We start from the raw sequence: 18,349 nt of genomic DNA on the forward strand, positions 1-18,349 counted from the left end.
AGGGAGACCAGAGATGGCATGGCCCTCCATGATGTTAAGGATTCCTCCTACCCTTTTGCTCCATCATGCATACTACTTATTTTCAGAATTCTTTCATGGTCCAAGATGGCTGCTTTCCATCTTTAGATCTCCCCATCACCACTTGACTTCTAATCTTAACAGCAGGAAAAAGAAAAGAGGAAAGCAACATACCTCCTCCCTCTAAAGACACTTCCAAGAAATTGCACATACTTCCCCTTATATCTTTTCCAGAATTCAATCACATTGCCACACTGCAGCTGCAAAAGAGGCTTGAAATATTCTTTTCCTTAGAGCCCATGGGTCCAACTAACAAAAGTCCCATTATTCTACAAATAAGGGAGAAGAGATATTAGAGGACAATGTCCTGTCACCACCGTCAGCTGGCCATTGAATACTTGGAGCAAATGTTGCTGAAAGTATGTTTTTAGTTATATTTTTCTCTAGATTTGAACTTGGGCTTATACTCCCTTCAGTCCCTGGATGCTTTTATCCTGTCACCTCTCACAACTACTGAAAGTCTTGTTCCCTAACCCCAACCTGACTCAACTAAGCTTTAGGCCCAGGCTACTCCATACATGCTTGTCAGGGATGGGGAAAAGGAAAGGAAAAGAAAATATCTTAATTGAAAAGCAAACTGAAAAGAATCAAATCATTTCTTGTTAGCCCTTTGTTGACAGCTTTCAGGCAAAATTAGCAAACTAAAGATAGTGTGCCTTTCATACCTCCAGAATAATGCCTTGACAATAACTGAGGGTGCTTCCTGGCCCTCCCCACCCCCACTTCAGGGGAAAGAAAGTGTTATCAAAACAAGAGGCTAGAAGTACTTGAAATTCAGCAGGTAGGCAGCCTTTGTCTTCAAACAGCTCTAAAACCAGAAATGTCTGAGTCCTTTCTGATCACACAGTCCTTTCTGTTCCTGTGATCTGGGCCTGCAGCTAGTAGCAAATACCCACAGACATGGGGAAGCACCTCGTAAGCATAAGTGGGAATGAGCACACCTTGGTGCCAATATATTTCATGTGAGAATTGTTTAATGTTGAATTTGATTATTCTCAACTGGAGGAGCAGACAGGATATCAAAATTGTGAGGGATTTAAAAAAAAAAATTGCCCCTCCACCTCTCTTCCCCACCCCATGTTTTAGCCTTGGATTCAGACTCCACAAAGGACCTGTAATGAACTGGTTTGAAGGCGAGGTCACAAACTGGTCTCTTTTAGTGGAATCTAAGCTGACATTTTCTTTGGCCAGTGCAGTATGTGTGTGTTCTTATGACTACATTTGCATTCTTCTAGGTGAGGCTGAAAGCTCCAATTTATTACAATCTTTTTAATTCCCTAACACCTTGCAGCCGGCAACTGCACTCTTTTACATTGTCATTATAAGGTATGTGAAATTTAGACTGCTGATGGAGGGCAAGGACCATACAGAGAGCCTCCTTAGCGTAAGTTAATTCAGGAACTAGCACTTATCAGTAGATTTAGTTGAAAAGAAAATAAGGTGACATAGTGCATCAGAATGTGCAGCAGATTTGAGCATCATTTTTGATACTTAATGGACATGACGAATATGAATGATCTTCATATTCAGAGAGAAGTTGGTGGCCGTCTCCTTGTCCTCTACTCAACAAATACCCTATATGAGCATGGTTTCTGTCCCTCTAAGCTTAGCATCCACAGTCAGGGGAACACACTGTCCTTCCGTTGCATTAGAGAAATAGATCTTAGAAGGAATTTAATTTGGAAAAGTCTAATGACCCTCAGTTACCCAATCACTCCTATATTTGGAAGCCAAATGCAAGGAGTACTTACTGGTGGTGATCCATCTGCCTTTTGACGGTCATTGCAAATGGGATCTGCAGGGGTCAGGTCTGGGCACAGAGCCATTAAGTGTTTTCTGTAATGATTTGGAAGATGAAGTTAAATGTTCAGAGAGCTGACTGCTGTAGGACAGATATGCTTCTTTGGAGAAAACTTGATAATTCTGCTTCTAAACCAGGAGCAGAAGCAACAGGAAGGGAAGAGAAAGCATTGGGTACACTAATGAGCAGCTCGTTAGTTTCATGCTACAGCTCCATAGGCAATTAAATAGTCTGGATACCATTTCTGGCCAGTCTTGGCAATTCTACACAGAGATAAAGAGATTAAAACGATCATGTCTCAGGTTATTTGGTGACTGTGTTATAACACAGCTACTGTGGTAGCTGTGTTATATCTTTGTGAACCTCAAGAAAGAAGTTATGTCCAGCCTAGCACTGGGGCAGAATAATGTAGGACCTTGTGAGTAAAAGCAAGAGGAGTCTTTGGCTACCCACAAGAAGGAAGCTAGGCTGATGTTTCTTTACCTCAGGTAGGCAGAGTGTTCCTGTCTACTATTATCTTTAGGGAGACATCAGGAATGCTGGGGATGCCAGCCAATCTCCAAATAGAACATATGCTCCACTTCCACAGAGTTAAGTGTCTGGGAAGAGCTACCACATTTACCATAGCAGAGGTTAGGAAAGAGGTGTCAGTAACACCCCACCTACTTGTTACCTGTAGGGCAGGCCATGGCCTGGGGAAGCAAGATCTAGAAACAACAAAATAAGGGAGCAAGATAAATTGAGCTCTCATCTAAGCCTTTGAGATCAAAGAACTTCAAGACCGTAAGCTTCCAGAAGAGTCAGGTAGAGCAACCAAGGAGATATCTTCCACAAGTTTCTCCAGTTCTGTCATCCGTGGGGCAGAGACATCTATGGCAACATTTGCAAGTTAAATGTCTTCTTTCTAAATTAAAGATAACAGATTCTTTCAGTAAATTGTGTTCCATTTCCTTTTTCAATGGGCTACACTCTATTTTTACATGCTGGGAAATATACAATTTGGAAATAAAACTGTAAAACTCGTCAGATTATAAACATATTTTGAGAGAAACTCAGTAAAACCTTCAAGCAACTAGCAGTTCCTGCCTTTAAGAATTAGTGTTTGGCCCAGGATGTTAACTACAATGGAATTAAAATATAAATAAATACATGCATACATACATATAAATAAATAAGAAGTAGTGTTTGGGACAGTGTTCTCCCTCCTACACGAGAACCCAATGACCCCAGTTGAGATACACTATGCCATAGTAAGTGGGAGCACTGGGGCTGCTCCACATAGATCTCCACATAGATCCACAGCCGCATCATTTACTAGATATGGGTAGGTGTATCCGGTAGGTGTATGGCTTTCTTGGCCTCAGGGTCCTCACCTATTCTCTAGTTCAGAGACAGAGACAGCATAGAGCAACACCTTCCTGGCACTGTCCAATAAATATATAATGTCATATATACATATATATAAAATAAATATATGGTATATAATAAATATAACTTTAAATGTGTCATTTAAAATTTTTCCAGTAGTCACATTTTTAAAAGTAAAAAGTAAAACAGGAAAATTAAATAATCTAATCTGCTAAATCCAAAATATTACCATTTCCATACATGATCAATATCAAAATTACTGATATACTTTACAATCTTTCTAAGGTATGTCTTCAAAAGCCACTGTGCATTTGACACTTACAGCACATCTCTATCAGGATAGAACAGCTCAAGTGTATCATTTAAGATTAGTTTCAGTGGAAAACATAGGTAACAATGACTTAGGCAAGTAGAATTTCCCTACTGTGTAGATGAGGTCTCAAGTAAGCAGATCAGGGTTGGGATAGCCACTCCACAATCATTGGGCCCCAGTGTTTTCCTAGGGTTTTCCTCCACCATCTTCAACACAGAGCTTCCTGTGTGCTCCAAGATGGCTGTTTAAGTGTCCTTTATCACAACTGTATTCTAGCCAAGAAGGAAAGAAGGATACCTATTGTCAGAAGTTGCATACAGCACTTCTACTTGTGTTTCTTGGACAAGAACTTAGTCATTTGGCCATACCTAGCTGCAAGGGGAGATTGGGAGCTGTAGTGTTTGTTTCAGACAGCTGCATATTCAGCTAAACAGATAGGAGGGTGGATACTATGGGGAAGATAGTAATCCTTCCATAATACCAGTCTCAAGATTGATGGAGAATTTAATGAGAGTACATAGTATAGTCATTAGTATAACAGGAAAAAGGCATTAAAGTATGATTTTATTACTCTGGTCTCACTCCATTTTTCAAGGCCAAACCAGTCACAGAATTAACAAACATATGCTCAACCCAAATACTGTTTATTTGATGCATTCTAAAATTTCTAAAAGATAAAAACAATTACTTTCTCAGGTTCTTGGATTTGGGGTGGTTCTAGATACTTTATCTTCATGAGGGCACATAAAAGAAAAAAATTTGCATTATTTAAGCTCCACGAAAAAATGTTATGCTGAGTTAAGGGAAATGTGCTGAGCAAAATGCATATAAGTTTTTATTGGTCCCCAAAGGCCTAGAGAAGTTTGAGGCATTTGGTGAATTCTAAATATATCTCATCCCTAATCCAAAATGAACATTCAATGACATTCAAAATGGTTTTGTGAGACTAATGAAAGGGAGACCTCTGCTACCTTTGTGATTTTAATGAAGACATGTGTGGGTCAATAACAAACATCAAAAAAAAATTTTTTTTAATTTAAAAATCTAAGTAGATCTGCATTCATTAATTTGAGCCAATTAGGTTGACATCAGTCTGTTTAATTATCTATTTGGGCAGATTTTGTAATGAATTTTTAATGCTAAGGTGACTTCTCCCAGCCACCCTAGTGTCTGTAGGTTATTCATCAGCCTTCTGTATGGTGTGCATGCAGAATGCAGAGTAACATTGGCCTAACCCACACAGAGTTAAAAAGGAAACCACTGAAGCTGTGAAGTCACGTTGGAGGGGGAAGAGAACACTGGGCTAGGTGTCAGCAGACCTGGGTTCTAATCCCAGATCCTCTACTGACTTACTTGTAAGACCCTGTACAAGTCTCTTAACTTCTGTTGGTTCAATTGCCTATGTAAAATAAGCAAGTCCAGCTAGAAGTTTATTTCAACAATTTCTATGGTTTTCTAGGAATCAAATAATTTGAGTTAGACATGTCACTGCTCTCTCCACCATTCAGCAAAAACTCTACAACACTGTCCTGTCCTACACTTTCTTTTCCCCTTCGTAAATGTTCTAAGTTTTCAGTCTGATTGATTCTCTCTTGGCTGTGTAGTAGACTGGGAATAGCTATTTCTCTTGAGAATTGTCAAGTTTGCATGTTGTACAAACCTATAGCTTTAAGTTAAAATTGTTCTCACTGTGTCCCCGGTGGAAGTATCCTCTGTCTAGGAATAGGACCTCTACACAATCAAAACCTAGAGCCGAGGGGATGAGAAAGCACACATTTCCCAACTGGGTCATTGGGTGTGATGGTGAGTGGGGCCACTCGTATTTTTACCCTTTGGTTAATAGATCCACGTGCTCTAACGTCTAAGGACATAGCACCACATAAGAGTGAAGTATTTAGTGTACATACCACGTCCTGGGGGATGGTGCCCCATCATCACATAGTATCATCTCCAAGCTAGTACCTCAGCTGTACCTTCAAAAGACCATTCCATTGCCCTTATCAAGTCAGCAGCTTCCAGATGGTACAGTATATGATAGGACTAGAGGATCATAAGATCAGTTACAGACTGTCCTATTTCCTTTATTTTAAAGTAGTTCTCAAGGTCCCTCGATCTGAATAATTTTGTGCAGGATTGTGTAAGCCCCTGGATAGTGCTGCCAAGTGAGTCCCTGTAGGCAGGAAAAGCAAAGCCATACTCAAAATATGTATCAATTCTAGTTAAGATAAGTCATTGCCCCTTTTGGAGTGAAAAGGGTCCAATGTATACAACTCATTGCCAAGTAGCTGCTTAGTGTTCTCAAGGATCAGTGCCATATCAAGTTCTCACTTGATTTTGGTCTCTACTGCTGAAAAGTTGGATGTTTGTGAGCAACAGTTATGATCAGTAATAGAAAGTCGAATCTCGTGCTTTGGGGCCCATGTATGGCCTCATTCTCTGCTGTCATGGCTACTCTATTCATGAGCTCATTATGTCAGCATTGGGATTGCCAGTGACAAAGGCTGACTGACATAAACTGGTCAAGTCATTCTGTCTACTTGATTGGTCAGTGCCTCTTCCATGATGGGTACTCTTTGATAGACATTATGCAATACAAAGATCCTCACGTTTAATGTTCAGTGATTTTTGCCCAGGTCTTAATTTATAAAGATCCCTCAGTGACAAAATGGTAAGTCAAAGCATTGAAGGAAGAATTTATTGCTTACATTTCCTGAGAAAGGGGGACATACCATACCATGCAGGCCAGAAAGGAAGCATCTGCTTTTGGTCAGAAAGCAAATGCAGAGGCGAAGGGAAGGCCTAGAACAGAACCTTTATTGAGGTTTCCATGGGAAAGGCAAACCAGGAAAGAGTTTAGGATTGGCTGGTTTGAATAATTCTGTCAGGCTTTGGGGCATAGGGGCTGTCTCTTCTCTAGTTGTCTGACTTCTAGCCCTGGGTTGACTTAAGACAGAAGAAATATTTGCTTGGTGTGTAGATTAGATAAGGGAGGTGGTTGGATCAGACAGGAGAGGAGTGCTTTCCTATCTTTAGGAATTAGCTACCCCTGGGAGGGTCAATATCACACTAGGTCTGTAAGGACCACCAAGACATCAAAACATCATAAAAAGCATGACTAATACATAATAGATCCATTCACAGTCTCTCCCTTCTTCCCAATCTGCCAATCTTTTTCTTCCCAGGAGCCTGACCAACCAAGCTATTTGTCCATGAATTTATATATATTCTTACCTAGGACCCCTTTTCTTTCCACACTTGTCTTTCTTAACCCTTTGGTGCATTTCCGAAAGCTTTTTTCACTGAGAGTATTTACCTTCAATGCTGTCATAACAGCCACCCTCCTTTTATGACCATAAGTGTGAGAGGTGTTGGAGAAACACTGCAGGATGACATGAAGGTTGGGACCACATAACTTTCTTGTGTCCTCTAGCCCTACTTGTGCCTGACTCCAGATCTATCATTTCCATCTTACAGTGGATTGCTGCTGGTCTCACCAAACCATAATACCTAGTGCGTTTGGTAGAAACCAGCTCATGATGAATAGCTCTGGCCACAAAGTACCTCTATGTCCCCTAAGAGACATTTGTCTTTACCAAGATTCAATAACACACCAGGAGCTATTTATCAAATAGTGAGTAATTCTTGTCTATAGATGGCATAAGCCAGAACCCTAGGAGTCAATGTTGTAATTTTCATACTGGAGCTTTCTATAAACCCCATACAACATCTTCCTCAGTCAGGTACATTTCTAAATAGCATCCTGTCTACTAATTCATATGGCTGAAGCATCAGGAATGTTTATACCCAGTCTGGACCTGCTTTGGGACACACACACAACTGAAAGACTTTGTCACCCAGCAGATGGATTGGACCAATATTCCCCTTGGAATATCCCAGTGAAATGTGATGCCTCCAAAACATAGAAAGACTACCACGCACTGTGCATTCTTCTTAGTGGTAGAAAGTTTGAGATGCAATAATGTGCCCTTTGGAAGAGATATGCTGGAACACCCTAGATCAGAGGTCATGAAACTTTTCCTATTTAGGCCAGAGATTAAATATTGTATGCTTTGTGGGCCAAATAGTCTCTATTACAACTACTCAACACATAAACAATACATAAGCAAATGGCTGTGTTCCAATAAAATTTATTTACAAAAACAGATGGTAAGATAGATTTTTCCAACCCCTGTCCTAGACCTAAAAACTTCACTAACATGGTGGGCTCCACCGTTAGCTAAAGTACAAGCACCACTCCTTGCTTTTCCAGTTCCATTAACGTGATATCATGGGTACAATGAACAAATGTGATATTCTGTGGAGAGTCCAGATGGTCTAGGTCCCAGATACAAAATGTAGGAGATAAATGTAGTCCTAGGGCAAGACCCTAAATGTATACAGTGGGCCATATGTGAATGGAAAGTGCTTCTATTCTTCCTTCTTGATTTAAAAATCTAATAAGAGGGGGGCACCTGGGTGGCTTAGTCAGTTAAACATCTGTCTTTGGCTCAGGTCATAATCCCCGGGTCCTGGAATCAAGCCCCACATCAGGGTCCCCACTCAGCGGGGAGTCTGCTTCTCCCGCTCCCTCTTCCCCTCCCCCAATGAGGGTTCTTCCTCTCTCAAATAAATAAAATCTTTAAAAAATAAATAAAAATATAATAGGTTTTGTCCAAAACCCTCAGGATCCAGTCCTATGTATAATCCTTCCACTCTCGTACATATTGTGTGAATCTTTGCCACTCTTAGGGCCTATAGGTGCCTTCCTCCCTTAACAGTCGAAGGCATGTCTCTGGCTGGGGTATGATATAACTTGACCCTATTTATAGGTCTGGTAGCCTGAAGGAAGGTAAAAAAAGACTCCAAGGAGACATGCAGAAGGCTTTGCACTGCCTTCAAGCAAGGGTGGCAGTGTTAGATTTTAACAGGAAAGAGTAATCTACTTCTGCAGGACCAGAGAATTCAGGGAAATCTGGGAATTCAGGGTTTCAGGTGCATCAATCAGGAGGCTGACCTTGGTGTGTTGACCTCTCAGAACTGAAAAATCAATCTTCCTTGGACCTCTGTTCTTCTTATAATTAAGTCCTAGGCCTGATACTAATTTTTTTTTTCTATCTTCTGGCTGTAGGTTTTCTTTATATGTTACCAAGGAGGTCCTCTTGCTTTCATGCTTTGCATTATATTGGTTAATCATCCTCATCTTTTCATTGTCTTTTTCTTTTTTCTTTTTTTTTAAAGATTTTTTTTTTTTTAAAGATTTTATTTATTTATTTGTCAGAGACAGAGGGAGAGAGCGAGTGAGCACAGGCAGACAGAGAGGCAGGCAGAGTCAGAGGGAGAAGCAGGCTCCCTGCCGAGCAAGGAGCCTGATGTGGGACTCGATCCCAGGACCCTGGGATCATGACCTGAGCCGAAGGCAGCTGCTTAACCAACTGAGCCACCCAGGCGTCCCTTTTTTTTTTAAAGATTTTATTTATTTATTTGACAGACATAGATCACAAGTAGGCAGAGAGGCAGGCAGGCAGAGAGGGGAGGAAGCAGCTCACTGCTGAGCAGAGATCCCGATGTGGGGCTCCATCCCAGGACCCTGGGATCATGACCAGAGCTGAAGGCAGAGACTTTAAGCCGCTGAGCCACCCAGGCACCCCCACTGTCTTTCTTAATGTATTAATGGTTCCTAGCAATACCTAAACAAATTCCATCATCCTTATAATAATTATTACCCCCAATCCTTCAAGCATCCAAGATATTGCCACTGCCAAATTGTTCCATTCCTCCAGTATCCCATCCCAATTCACCTCAGGTGATAGTTTTAACAATCACAGAATTACAACATTCCAGGAGCTCATCACCAGCTGGACAGTGGGCGGTTCAGCTCCCACAACCCCATTTTAGAGCCTCTTTCCTAGACACACTCCTAGATCTACAAGTTGCCTTCCCTAAGAGAGGTACAGTGAGACCCTGATATTTTCATGCAGGTTTATTAAGGATCATTCTCTGGAACAATGCCTGTGAGCAGTGAAGGAAACAGGACTGGACAGAGGGAGAAGTTGGATTATGACACAGTTTCAACAACGACCTCAGGCAGTTAGGAGCTCTGGGACTGGAGTGTCCCTGCAGAGTTGTCCCAAATGAGGTAAGAAGGTCGAGACTTTGCATCTCTTACACTGACCAGCAGTGGATGTGAGCTGCTCCCAGGGGCTGGGTGTAAGTTGGGGTGAGGCAGCTTCTTTTAGCCAAGGGCAATTCCTGCAGAGAGACCCAATGATAAGCCTGCAGAGACCAACACTTCTGACATCTGAGTACTTTGGTCCCAAGGGAGATTTGGGGGATGCACACCATCTGTAACAGCAGCTTTACTAGCCATTTTGTGAGCCCAGGGGAAACATTAACACACTATGAGGATAGCAGAGCAGAGGATGAATGAGCCGGAGACCATGAAGCTATCCCTGAGTGGCCAGATCAATCCCGAGACAACCTATCTCTGAACTGTTAAAGTAAACAAGATGTCCTTCCAGTTGAAGACACTCACAACCAAAAATATTTTAACCCCTGCATGCATTATCTCAGCTAATCCTCAGTTACTCTGTAAGGTAGTTATTATTATTATACTCATTTCAAAACTATAGAACTAAAGTTTAGGGTTACTTGCCCAAGGTCACACAGCTAGAAACTGGAGAAGCCCAATCTGAAACTTTGCATAATCTAGATCCAAAGTCCATGATCTTCACCCTTTTACAGACATCCATGATCCAGCTGATCAGGCTGGAAGGGGGATGTGACTGTCCCCCAGACATGAAGGAAACAGTAACCTATGTGCAGCTGAAGATCCAATAGGCACTAGAAGACCTGCTCTCAAGAAGCTCACTGTCCCCTGACTCACTGTTCTGGGTTGAGTTGTACCCCTCCCTGCCAAATCCCATGTTCCTGCCTTTTATTTTGGAACCTGTAATTGTGACCTTGTGTGAGAAAAAGGTCTTTGTAGATACTGTTAAGGATCTTGAGATAAAGAAACCACCTTGGGTTATTTGGATGGGCCCTAAATCCAAGAGGAGATGACAGAAGAGGCAATGTGACCATGGGAGACTGGAGTAGTACAGCCACCAGCCAAGAAACTGAAGAAAGTACCAGAAGCTGTAAGACCAAGGGCAGAATCCCCTCTATACCTTTAAAGCAGGCACAATCCTACCAACACCATGACTTTGGACCTCTGGCCTCCAGAACAATGAAGGAATACATTTCTGTTGTTATCTACCCCCAAACTTGTGTTACTTTTTTAGAGCAGCCTCAAGAAGCAAATATACCTGGGGTCCTTCACTTTTATTTATTTATTTACTTACTTATTTGGCAAAATTTGTTTTATTACAGTAGTACAGAACTGAACCTGCAGTTTCTCCAAGGTATACCCACAAAACCAATTGAAGTTGTTTTTTTAAATTATTTTTTAATTTAAATTAGTTAGCCAAGGTATAGTACATCATTAGTGTTTGAAAACACTTGCTTCCCTTTCTTATATATCAGCATGCCTTTCTGCCAAGTATGGTTGAACGTGTTCCTTATGTGACAGATTTCCAATGGAATTCTTCACACTTTAAGGATTGAGAGTAAACTACTTCCATGATGGTTGTTGTAAACCTGTAGAGGCGGGAATGAGCATTTTTGCTGGGAGGAAAGTCCTTAGACATTCTTTCTCACTAGTATAGCCACAGAATCCAAAAACTTACAGAATTCCTGAGAGATTCCGGGCCAATGGAAGAATAAAAAGCAGCTGAGCTCTGAGAGAAATGAGAACAAAGACTATAGAAAATACAAAGAGAATCAGTTTCTAATATTTGGAAGCAGGAAGATCCCAGCGAGTCAGAAGGCTTGAAATCCATGTCTTTAGAAAGAAACCTTGGTTCCCTCTTGAAATGCAGGCGAGGAAGCAGAAGTTAAAAGGTTTTGCAAAGGAGACTACAAAAGGCAAAGCCCAGTCTGTCCCAAGTCTGAAGAGAGAGAGGGAAAAAAAAAAAAAACATTCTTTCTGGACAAGAGAGCTGGGAGTTAGAGAGAAGTTCTGATTTCTGTAGTTAAATCTCGCATGTGGTTGAAAAAGGTAAAGTCTATGTTTCAATAACAAACAAGAAAAACACTATTTTCAAAGAGTGGTTTCTATTATACTGAGAACAAAAGGAGAAAAAGCAGGTTACTGAAAGGTGAAGAATGGTATGAACTTAAGTCTGACTCTAAAAAGGAGAGAGAATGGAACACATTTTCTGAGCCTGTTTCTGTGAAAAGCTAGGAGATAAAATTTAGAGGATTTCAGCCAGGTCTTAGAATTTTGCCTCCAAAACCAGAAGCCCGTGAATGACAGCTGCTCCCTTGAGAGCCTTGCAAACTGCTTCCCAGGCAGAAAATGGGCTGGGGTCACCTGCCTTAAGCCCAGACAGTACTTAACACAGGGTTGGTGGAGGGATGGGGAAAAGGCAGGGAGCGCGCTATGCAGCAAGTCTGCTTTCCAGAAAAATGGGAGCAAAGTCCCCGCAGCCCTCTATAACGAAATTACCAAGTGTTTTGATGCAAATGAACTCACAGGTGTTTACAGTTCACGGCACTTACAAAACCAGGTGAAACCCCCAGCCTGGTTTTCAGCACATACTTTACAATTTTAACCACAAGAAAACATTCTTCCCAAAATAGAAATCTGGTCCTTGAAAATTTCATAGAAGACAGGCTTTCCAGCCCCGCACCTGGGACATAACATCCTGTAGTTCATGTGCGGTCCATTACGATAAATGTTTTAAGAGCTCAGGAGAAACAAAATGCATGTGAGTACACAATGGACCCCAGTTTCTAAGGATTCTGCTCTAATATGGATTTCTTCTCTGAAGCAACTACAGTGTTTCTAAAACTTATATGACCGATATAATATCTAGTAAGAACGGCCTGATTACGTTTTTGTTTGCTGTTTGTTTTTAGAAAAAAATCACATTAAACTCTAAATTGCTCTTCGAACTGGATCATCAAATCAGCACAGGAATGAAAGGTACCAGCTCTTTGGCCATGCAAGTGACAGGCTGTAAGCACATTTTGTAACATGAGTATTCAATGTGGCATGAAACTTTCCTTATCAAATTATTTCTTCCTTCTTATCTCATGTTCTTTCCCAGCAGGCAGGAGCCTGTGCATGGCCTCCAGCGTCTTCTAGGGCTCGCTGCTCTCAGACTTCCCATCTCTCATCTCCCTCACAAAGTCCAATCACCATTCCTACTTGGATCTAACACCACATGAAAAGAAGGCAAATATTTAACATTAACATCATTTAATAAACACGTATAGAAATTTCTGTGTGTCAGGCATAAATATGAATCACAACACTTTACAGACATTATCCCGTTTTATCCTCAAAAAAAACCTCTGAGATTCTATTCTCACCTCTAATTTACAGATGAGGATGTTCGTCGGAGAACTAGTAAGAGGTGGATCCAGGAGTGAAGTGAGTTTTTTTAAATGAAACACTAAGCCATGCTAGCTTAAGTTACAGTACTAGAAACGGGGGACTGAAGCAGAGTTCTCAAACAATGCTAAGTACTCATATGTAACCATTATAAAAAATGGAGATTTTAAAAACTTGATAAATGGAGATTTTTTTAAATGGAGGAAGGTTATCTACAATGTTCATGTGGACAGGTTTTCATCAGGGGCTTCTAAAATCACAGTTTATGAAGCTTTATGGTACATATCTATCTACAATAGAAGTATTAGTCAATTGACACACTCACCAGTCAAATCTGTATACACTTTTAAATAATTAATTATATTTATTTCTCTGATTACTATATTTGGGAGATCCAGAAAAGCACATAGTAAAAAAAAAAAAAAAAAAAAAAAAATCACTCCTAATCCCACCATCTAGAAATCATCATCACTGATATTTTTTTAAGATGCATTTATTTATTTGACAGTGAGAGAGAGTGAGTGAGAAAGAGAGAGAGCAAGCAAACAGGGGGGAGGGGCAGAGGGAGAGAGAGCACGGAACCTGATGCAGGACTCAGTCTAAGACCCCGAGACCATGACGGGAGCTGAAACCAAGAGTTGGCCACTCAACCAGCTAAGCCACCCAGGCAACACCGTCACTGATATTTTTATAGAGAGTCTCTCGTCTTCTTTCTCTGTGGATATTCATTGTTTGGTATAGTGATTTAGCATTTATTAAATTCTCTTTTTCCCAAAGTGATACATTATTCAAAGAAAAACAAGTTGTACTTTTTTTCAGTGTCTACTAAATATTCTCAAAGAGTTGTAAAAGTCCTAAAACCAATACATTAGGATTACAAAAGTACTTTAAGAGTAGAAATAAACTCCCAGTGATGTATACACTGGAACATTCTTAGAAATTCAAATACTTCAGTCTCATTGAAGCTATGATGGTGATAGTTTCCAAATATGATTTCATCATTACATTTTCTGCATTGCCCAGAGCAAAGTGTTAGCATCAGTAGGTTGAAAACAGCACTTACTCTTAAATTTGTGCACAGATTAATTGATAAGACACATCCATTAATTCATTATTGTTTTCTTAGTACATTGATTCTAAAACTTCTCTAAGATAGGAAGGCACAAGAAAACCAAAAGGAAATATTGATTTATGACTATTCTCATATGGCTTCACATTTGTGAAGTAACTGTATCCACCAAGTGTGTTGTAATTATTAATCACAAAACACCTTGCTGAGCTAGTTGTAGAAGAATTCTTTCCTACAGGAGGAAAATTAACACGATAAATCAACACTCCAATTTGAAAATTGGCCTGACTACATGCTATGATTTCCAGCATCACGAGAGGCTGAAGGAATTCCTCAGTTGAGAGGAGCCTACAACGTCACAGCTTCGAAGCCAGCTTCCTCTTGACCGTCCCAGTAATTCTGCCATACGGATTGTCTAAGGGTAGCAAGACCTGTAGAAAAACCACATGGCAACTTCAGAGGCATTACAATAGACCTCTCCTTTTTCCCGTGAATCAACAATAAAAACCACAGCTCGATAAACAGGAAAATGTATATGCCCTACAGTCATACAGTTATTTCATGTATAGCAATGCCTTATTTTCTAGAAAATTTTGTAGAAAACTTTTCTAGAAAAATTTTTGAAAAATTTTAATCATTGGGCTATGAATGTTTCTCAAATGCATTATATATCCCTGTCTTTTCAATAGAATGTTCTGAACATAATTTGGCCTTTGCTTGATGATTCACTTTGAACATCAGTCATTGTCCAATGCTAAAATACTGTCATGCCCTCAGGAACATTTGAGATCCTTGGGGATGTTAGCTCAATACTAAATGGCTCCAGAAAGCTGTGAGTTTAGAGTGGTTCTGTCTTCCCATCCTGTCATTTGTCACTCCTCTGCCGTTGTCAGTGTGTCCTAACTCCCCGCTTTTCGTGTGTTGCCTTCGCTTTGTAGCCACGTGCTGGGTGGGGGCCCGAGAGCAGCTCTGGCCAGCCCCAAAGTGCAGACACGGACCCGGGATAACTTGTCCAGCCTCTCAGGTGTCCTCACGCAGAGCCCTGGCCTGAAGGAACTGGGCTTTCTGCCTTGGGGTCCCTGCCCGTTCTTCAGGTGGGAGCTAAGGAAGCTGCTTAAGACTTCTTGGATAGAGAGACACAACGGGCAAGCCGGCAACAAGTCTTTGAGCTGGGATCGGTGCAGGCTGGAGGTGTCTGGGGGCCCTGAGGAGACCTCCTTTCTCTTCTAGTTTCCTTGGCTGAGCACTGTCCCATTCACGACACTTGACCCTTTTCTGTTTGGGGTCCTTTGTTTTAGCTTTGGTGGACATGGCCAGGATTACTTCCGGGTCCCTCTTGGGCTTTTTAGAAGGTAATTTGTTTTAAAAGGCTTTCTACTCTAATTAGTGGGGTTCTGGTAATCACCATGCTTTCTTTCCATCGCAGTCAACAACGCTGTCTCCCTGCTTAGTTGAGTGAACTGTACCTGGGGGTCAAAGTTGCTCTCCTCTGCCACACAGAGTTCTTGAGCAGCTATGGCAGGCATCTAAGCATGACTTCTCTTCCCAGTACTGTTCCCCAAACCCCACCTAGAGATGTGGTGGTGCAGAGCCCCCACAGAGCCCAGTAATATCATCTGCAGAACAGACACAAGGTGACTGGTCAGAGGACTGTGGCTAAAAAGAAGGCTCCTAGGTCAGCAGGCCCAGAATTCGATGGCCGCGGAGCCATCGTTGATAGATGGCCCCTCCCTCCTCACCTACACACTAAAAGAAGCCATCAAGATGATGTTTTTCAAATTCTAGAAGTCCGTGAGAGGATGGATCAAACAGAGAGATCCTACCATTCTGCAAGTGGTTCGAGAGGGGAAGGACAGTTCTAATTTCCAGGGCCCCACCACTTCAGGCTGTCAAGTCAGACACTCCCATTTGGTTTAACCTTCTGTCATGGCTTCAAACAACTCCACGTAAGTGTTTTTCCCAAAACAAGTTTCCTTTCAAAAAGTGCACTTCCTCATCTTGCTTTCTAGAATTGCCACTGGAAACACAAACACTCTTTCATTTTTCTGTGGACATTTTCTGTTTATATGCTACTTAAGTTGACAACTGAATCCAAAGTTAAAGACGTTGAAGGAAAATGAAAATAGAATCTTTTTCTTCTCCTCCTAGTCGCCTCATCATGGAAGAATAATGAAGCCGTGACCTTGGGTGGCACTTTTCAGAGAAGCAGATCTCAGAGCTGTCTCCTCTGGCACACTCTGTGCTTTCCTTTTCTTTGACTCCCCGCAGCCTCCAGCCCTCCTCCACAATCACTCATCCAATTCTAGGGTACTCCAGCCTCAGGTACAGGAAGGCCTGGAGTCTAAGAGGACTTTAATCAGTGGCAACTATAAATACTCCAGAAGCAACAGCTGTGAAGAGTTTTGCTTGGTGATGTTATCATCCCAAATTTATAAAGACAAGTAAGGGTGTGGGGGCAGGAGGGTGGATGTACTTTAAATATTTTTAAAGTTCTCTTACCTCTTCCTTGTTAATCAGTCCCATTTTGGACATGTCTATGTTAAAGTAGTGCATGTTGGGAAGGCTAATTTCCATGTCTTCTATCTGGAAACCAAAGTAATATGGATCACATTGGGCAACAGTAAAGCTCTCTCCCTCTATCACTTCTCCCCTGCAACCCACCTGCCCTGCACCCCATTACTCAAGTTCCAACTCTGTCCCTGAGACACCCTCTGGTGGTCCTCCACTGCTCGACACAGCTGTCTCCTGAGAGTCCTACTATTAGATGGTGGACCCCCCTTTTCCCCTCCAAGTACAAAATCTTTTCTCAGAAAAGTAAGAGGTCCTTGGGTCAGAAACCTGTGTGAGCTACGGTATCCAACTGGCCTCCTGGTGCTGGCCAGTCAACCTCTTAAACTCTTCCTCAGTCCATTTCCTCCTCTCAAGGCCTGTCCCAAACATTTTCAGGCCCTGGGGTCAGAATACAATTGGAGACCCACATACCAGATGTTTAAAAAAAATAAAATAAAAAAATAAAATTATGAATCAAGCAGGAAACTTTAAAGTGAAATACTGTCTATCCTTCCAACTTGACAAATATACCTTCATAACAACCTGGAAGGCTAGGATGTAATTTAGAAATCTCTGACTGCTTGCAGTGCCATCCCAGGATGTGGTAGTGTGGGCAGAACCAGACCCCAGGCCCATCGCACCTTCTTTCTTGGACTCACATGGGTGGACACCCTTGCTTATATGTTAAGTCTCATTCATACCTCCTGCAAACATCTGCCCCTTCACCTACTCTCAGGCCTAATTGTGTATGTACTGATGGCATAATCAGCCTCCAGAGGATGGGTCTGAGAAGGAGGTTCAACCAGTTGCTAAAAGTAGTCTCAGGTTATTTGGGCAGTTAATTCTGGGGTGCAAGTATCCAGAGAATGATCTAGAAAGGGATGTGTGGGTCCCTGAAGAGTTTGCTGCCTTGGTCCCACTGACTCTTCTTCCAGTGGAAAGAGGCATAACCAGAGAAAGGCCTGGAAAGTGCTGCACCATGGCAGGCATCCCTCTTGCCCAAGTTGAAGGATGGTACTCGTCCTCTCCATCCCATCATGGAACTAAATTGAGGCCCTTCTTGCCAGATCTCTGCTTCCCAACAGCCTCCAACAGGTCCCCTTGTCTGTAATCTATTATCCTTTTAATTTGTCACCCTTTTTTTAAGAGCAATCTTTCTAGAGGGCAAATCCAGTAGTGCCACACCTTGCTTAAACCCCTCTGTGGCTGCTAAGGGCTTTAAAATTAAAGTGCAGACTATAAACAAGCCCACAGAGATCCTCCTGATCTGGTTCCTGCCTCACCCCTAGGCACATGGAAAGACTTTCACACATGGAACTTCACATATAGCAGATCCTCTATAGTAAATGATGGTTCTATGATGCCACCTGGTCTCTATACCTACCATGCTCCCTCACCCTTGAGTGTGAACCCAGATCATCCCTATTTGTACAATCTGAGGGTTTTGAAAGGGCGGGGGGGTGGGAGGTCGGGGTACCAGGTGGTGAGTATTATAGAGGGCACGGATTGCATGGAGCAATGGGTGTGGTGCAAAAATAATGAATACTGTTATGCTGAAAATAAATAAAAAATAAATTTTAAGAAATCCCTATTTGTCCTTTAAGACTAAACCCAAGCCCCTCACCCTCAGAAAGCCTGGCTGGCCCTATGTCCCATACCTGAGTTAGACGCCTTTGCCTGTATTTTCATTATGCTCTATCCTCTATTGCATCATTAGTTTACTTATTTTTTTTT

At 41.7% G+C, this 18,349-nt stretch overlaps 1 protein-coding gene across 1 annotated transcript in view; it reads right to left on the reverse strand.

Annotated features, from left to right (window-relative positions):
- Nucleotides 1-14,421: 14,421 nt before the first annotated feature.
- The window catches only part of LOC122898753 (uricase), a 28,502-nt gene continuing 24,574 nt past the window's right edge, over nt 14,422-18,349 (reverse strand). Inside the window, exons 7-8 of the mRNA XM_044236443.1 lie at nt 16,565-16,648; nt 14,422-14,496 (exon numbers count right to left, since the gene is read on the reverse strand). Coding sequence (XP_044092378.1) covers nt 14,422-14,496; nt 16,565-16,648 — 159 coding nt within the window. The remainder of the gene's footprint in view (nt 14,497-16,564; nt 16,649-18,349) is intronic.

Source organism: Neovison vison, chromosome 2, assembly GCF_020171115.1.
Source record: "Neovison vison isolate M4711 chromosome 2, ASM_NN_V1, whole genome shotgun sequence".
Taxonomy (NCBI): domain Eukaryota; kingdom Metazoa; phylum Chordata; class Mammalia; order Carnivora; family Mustelidae; genus Neogale; species Neogale vison.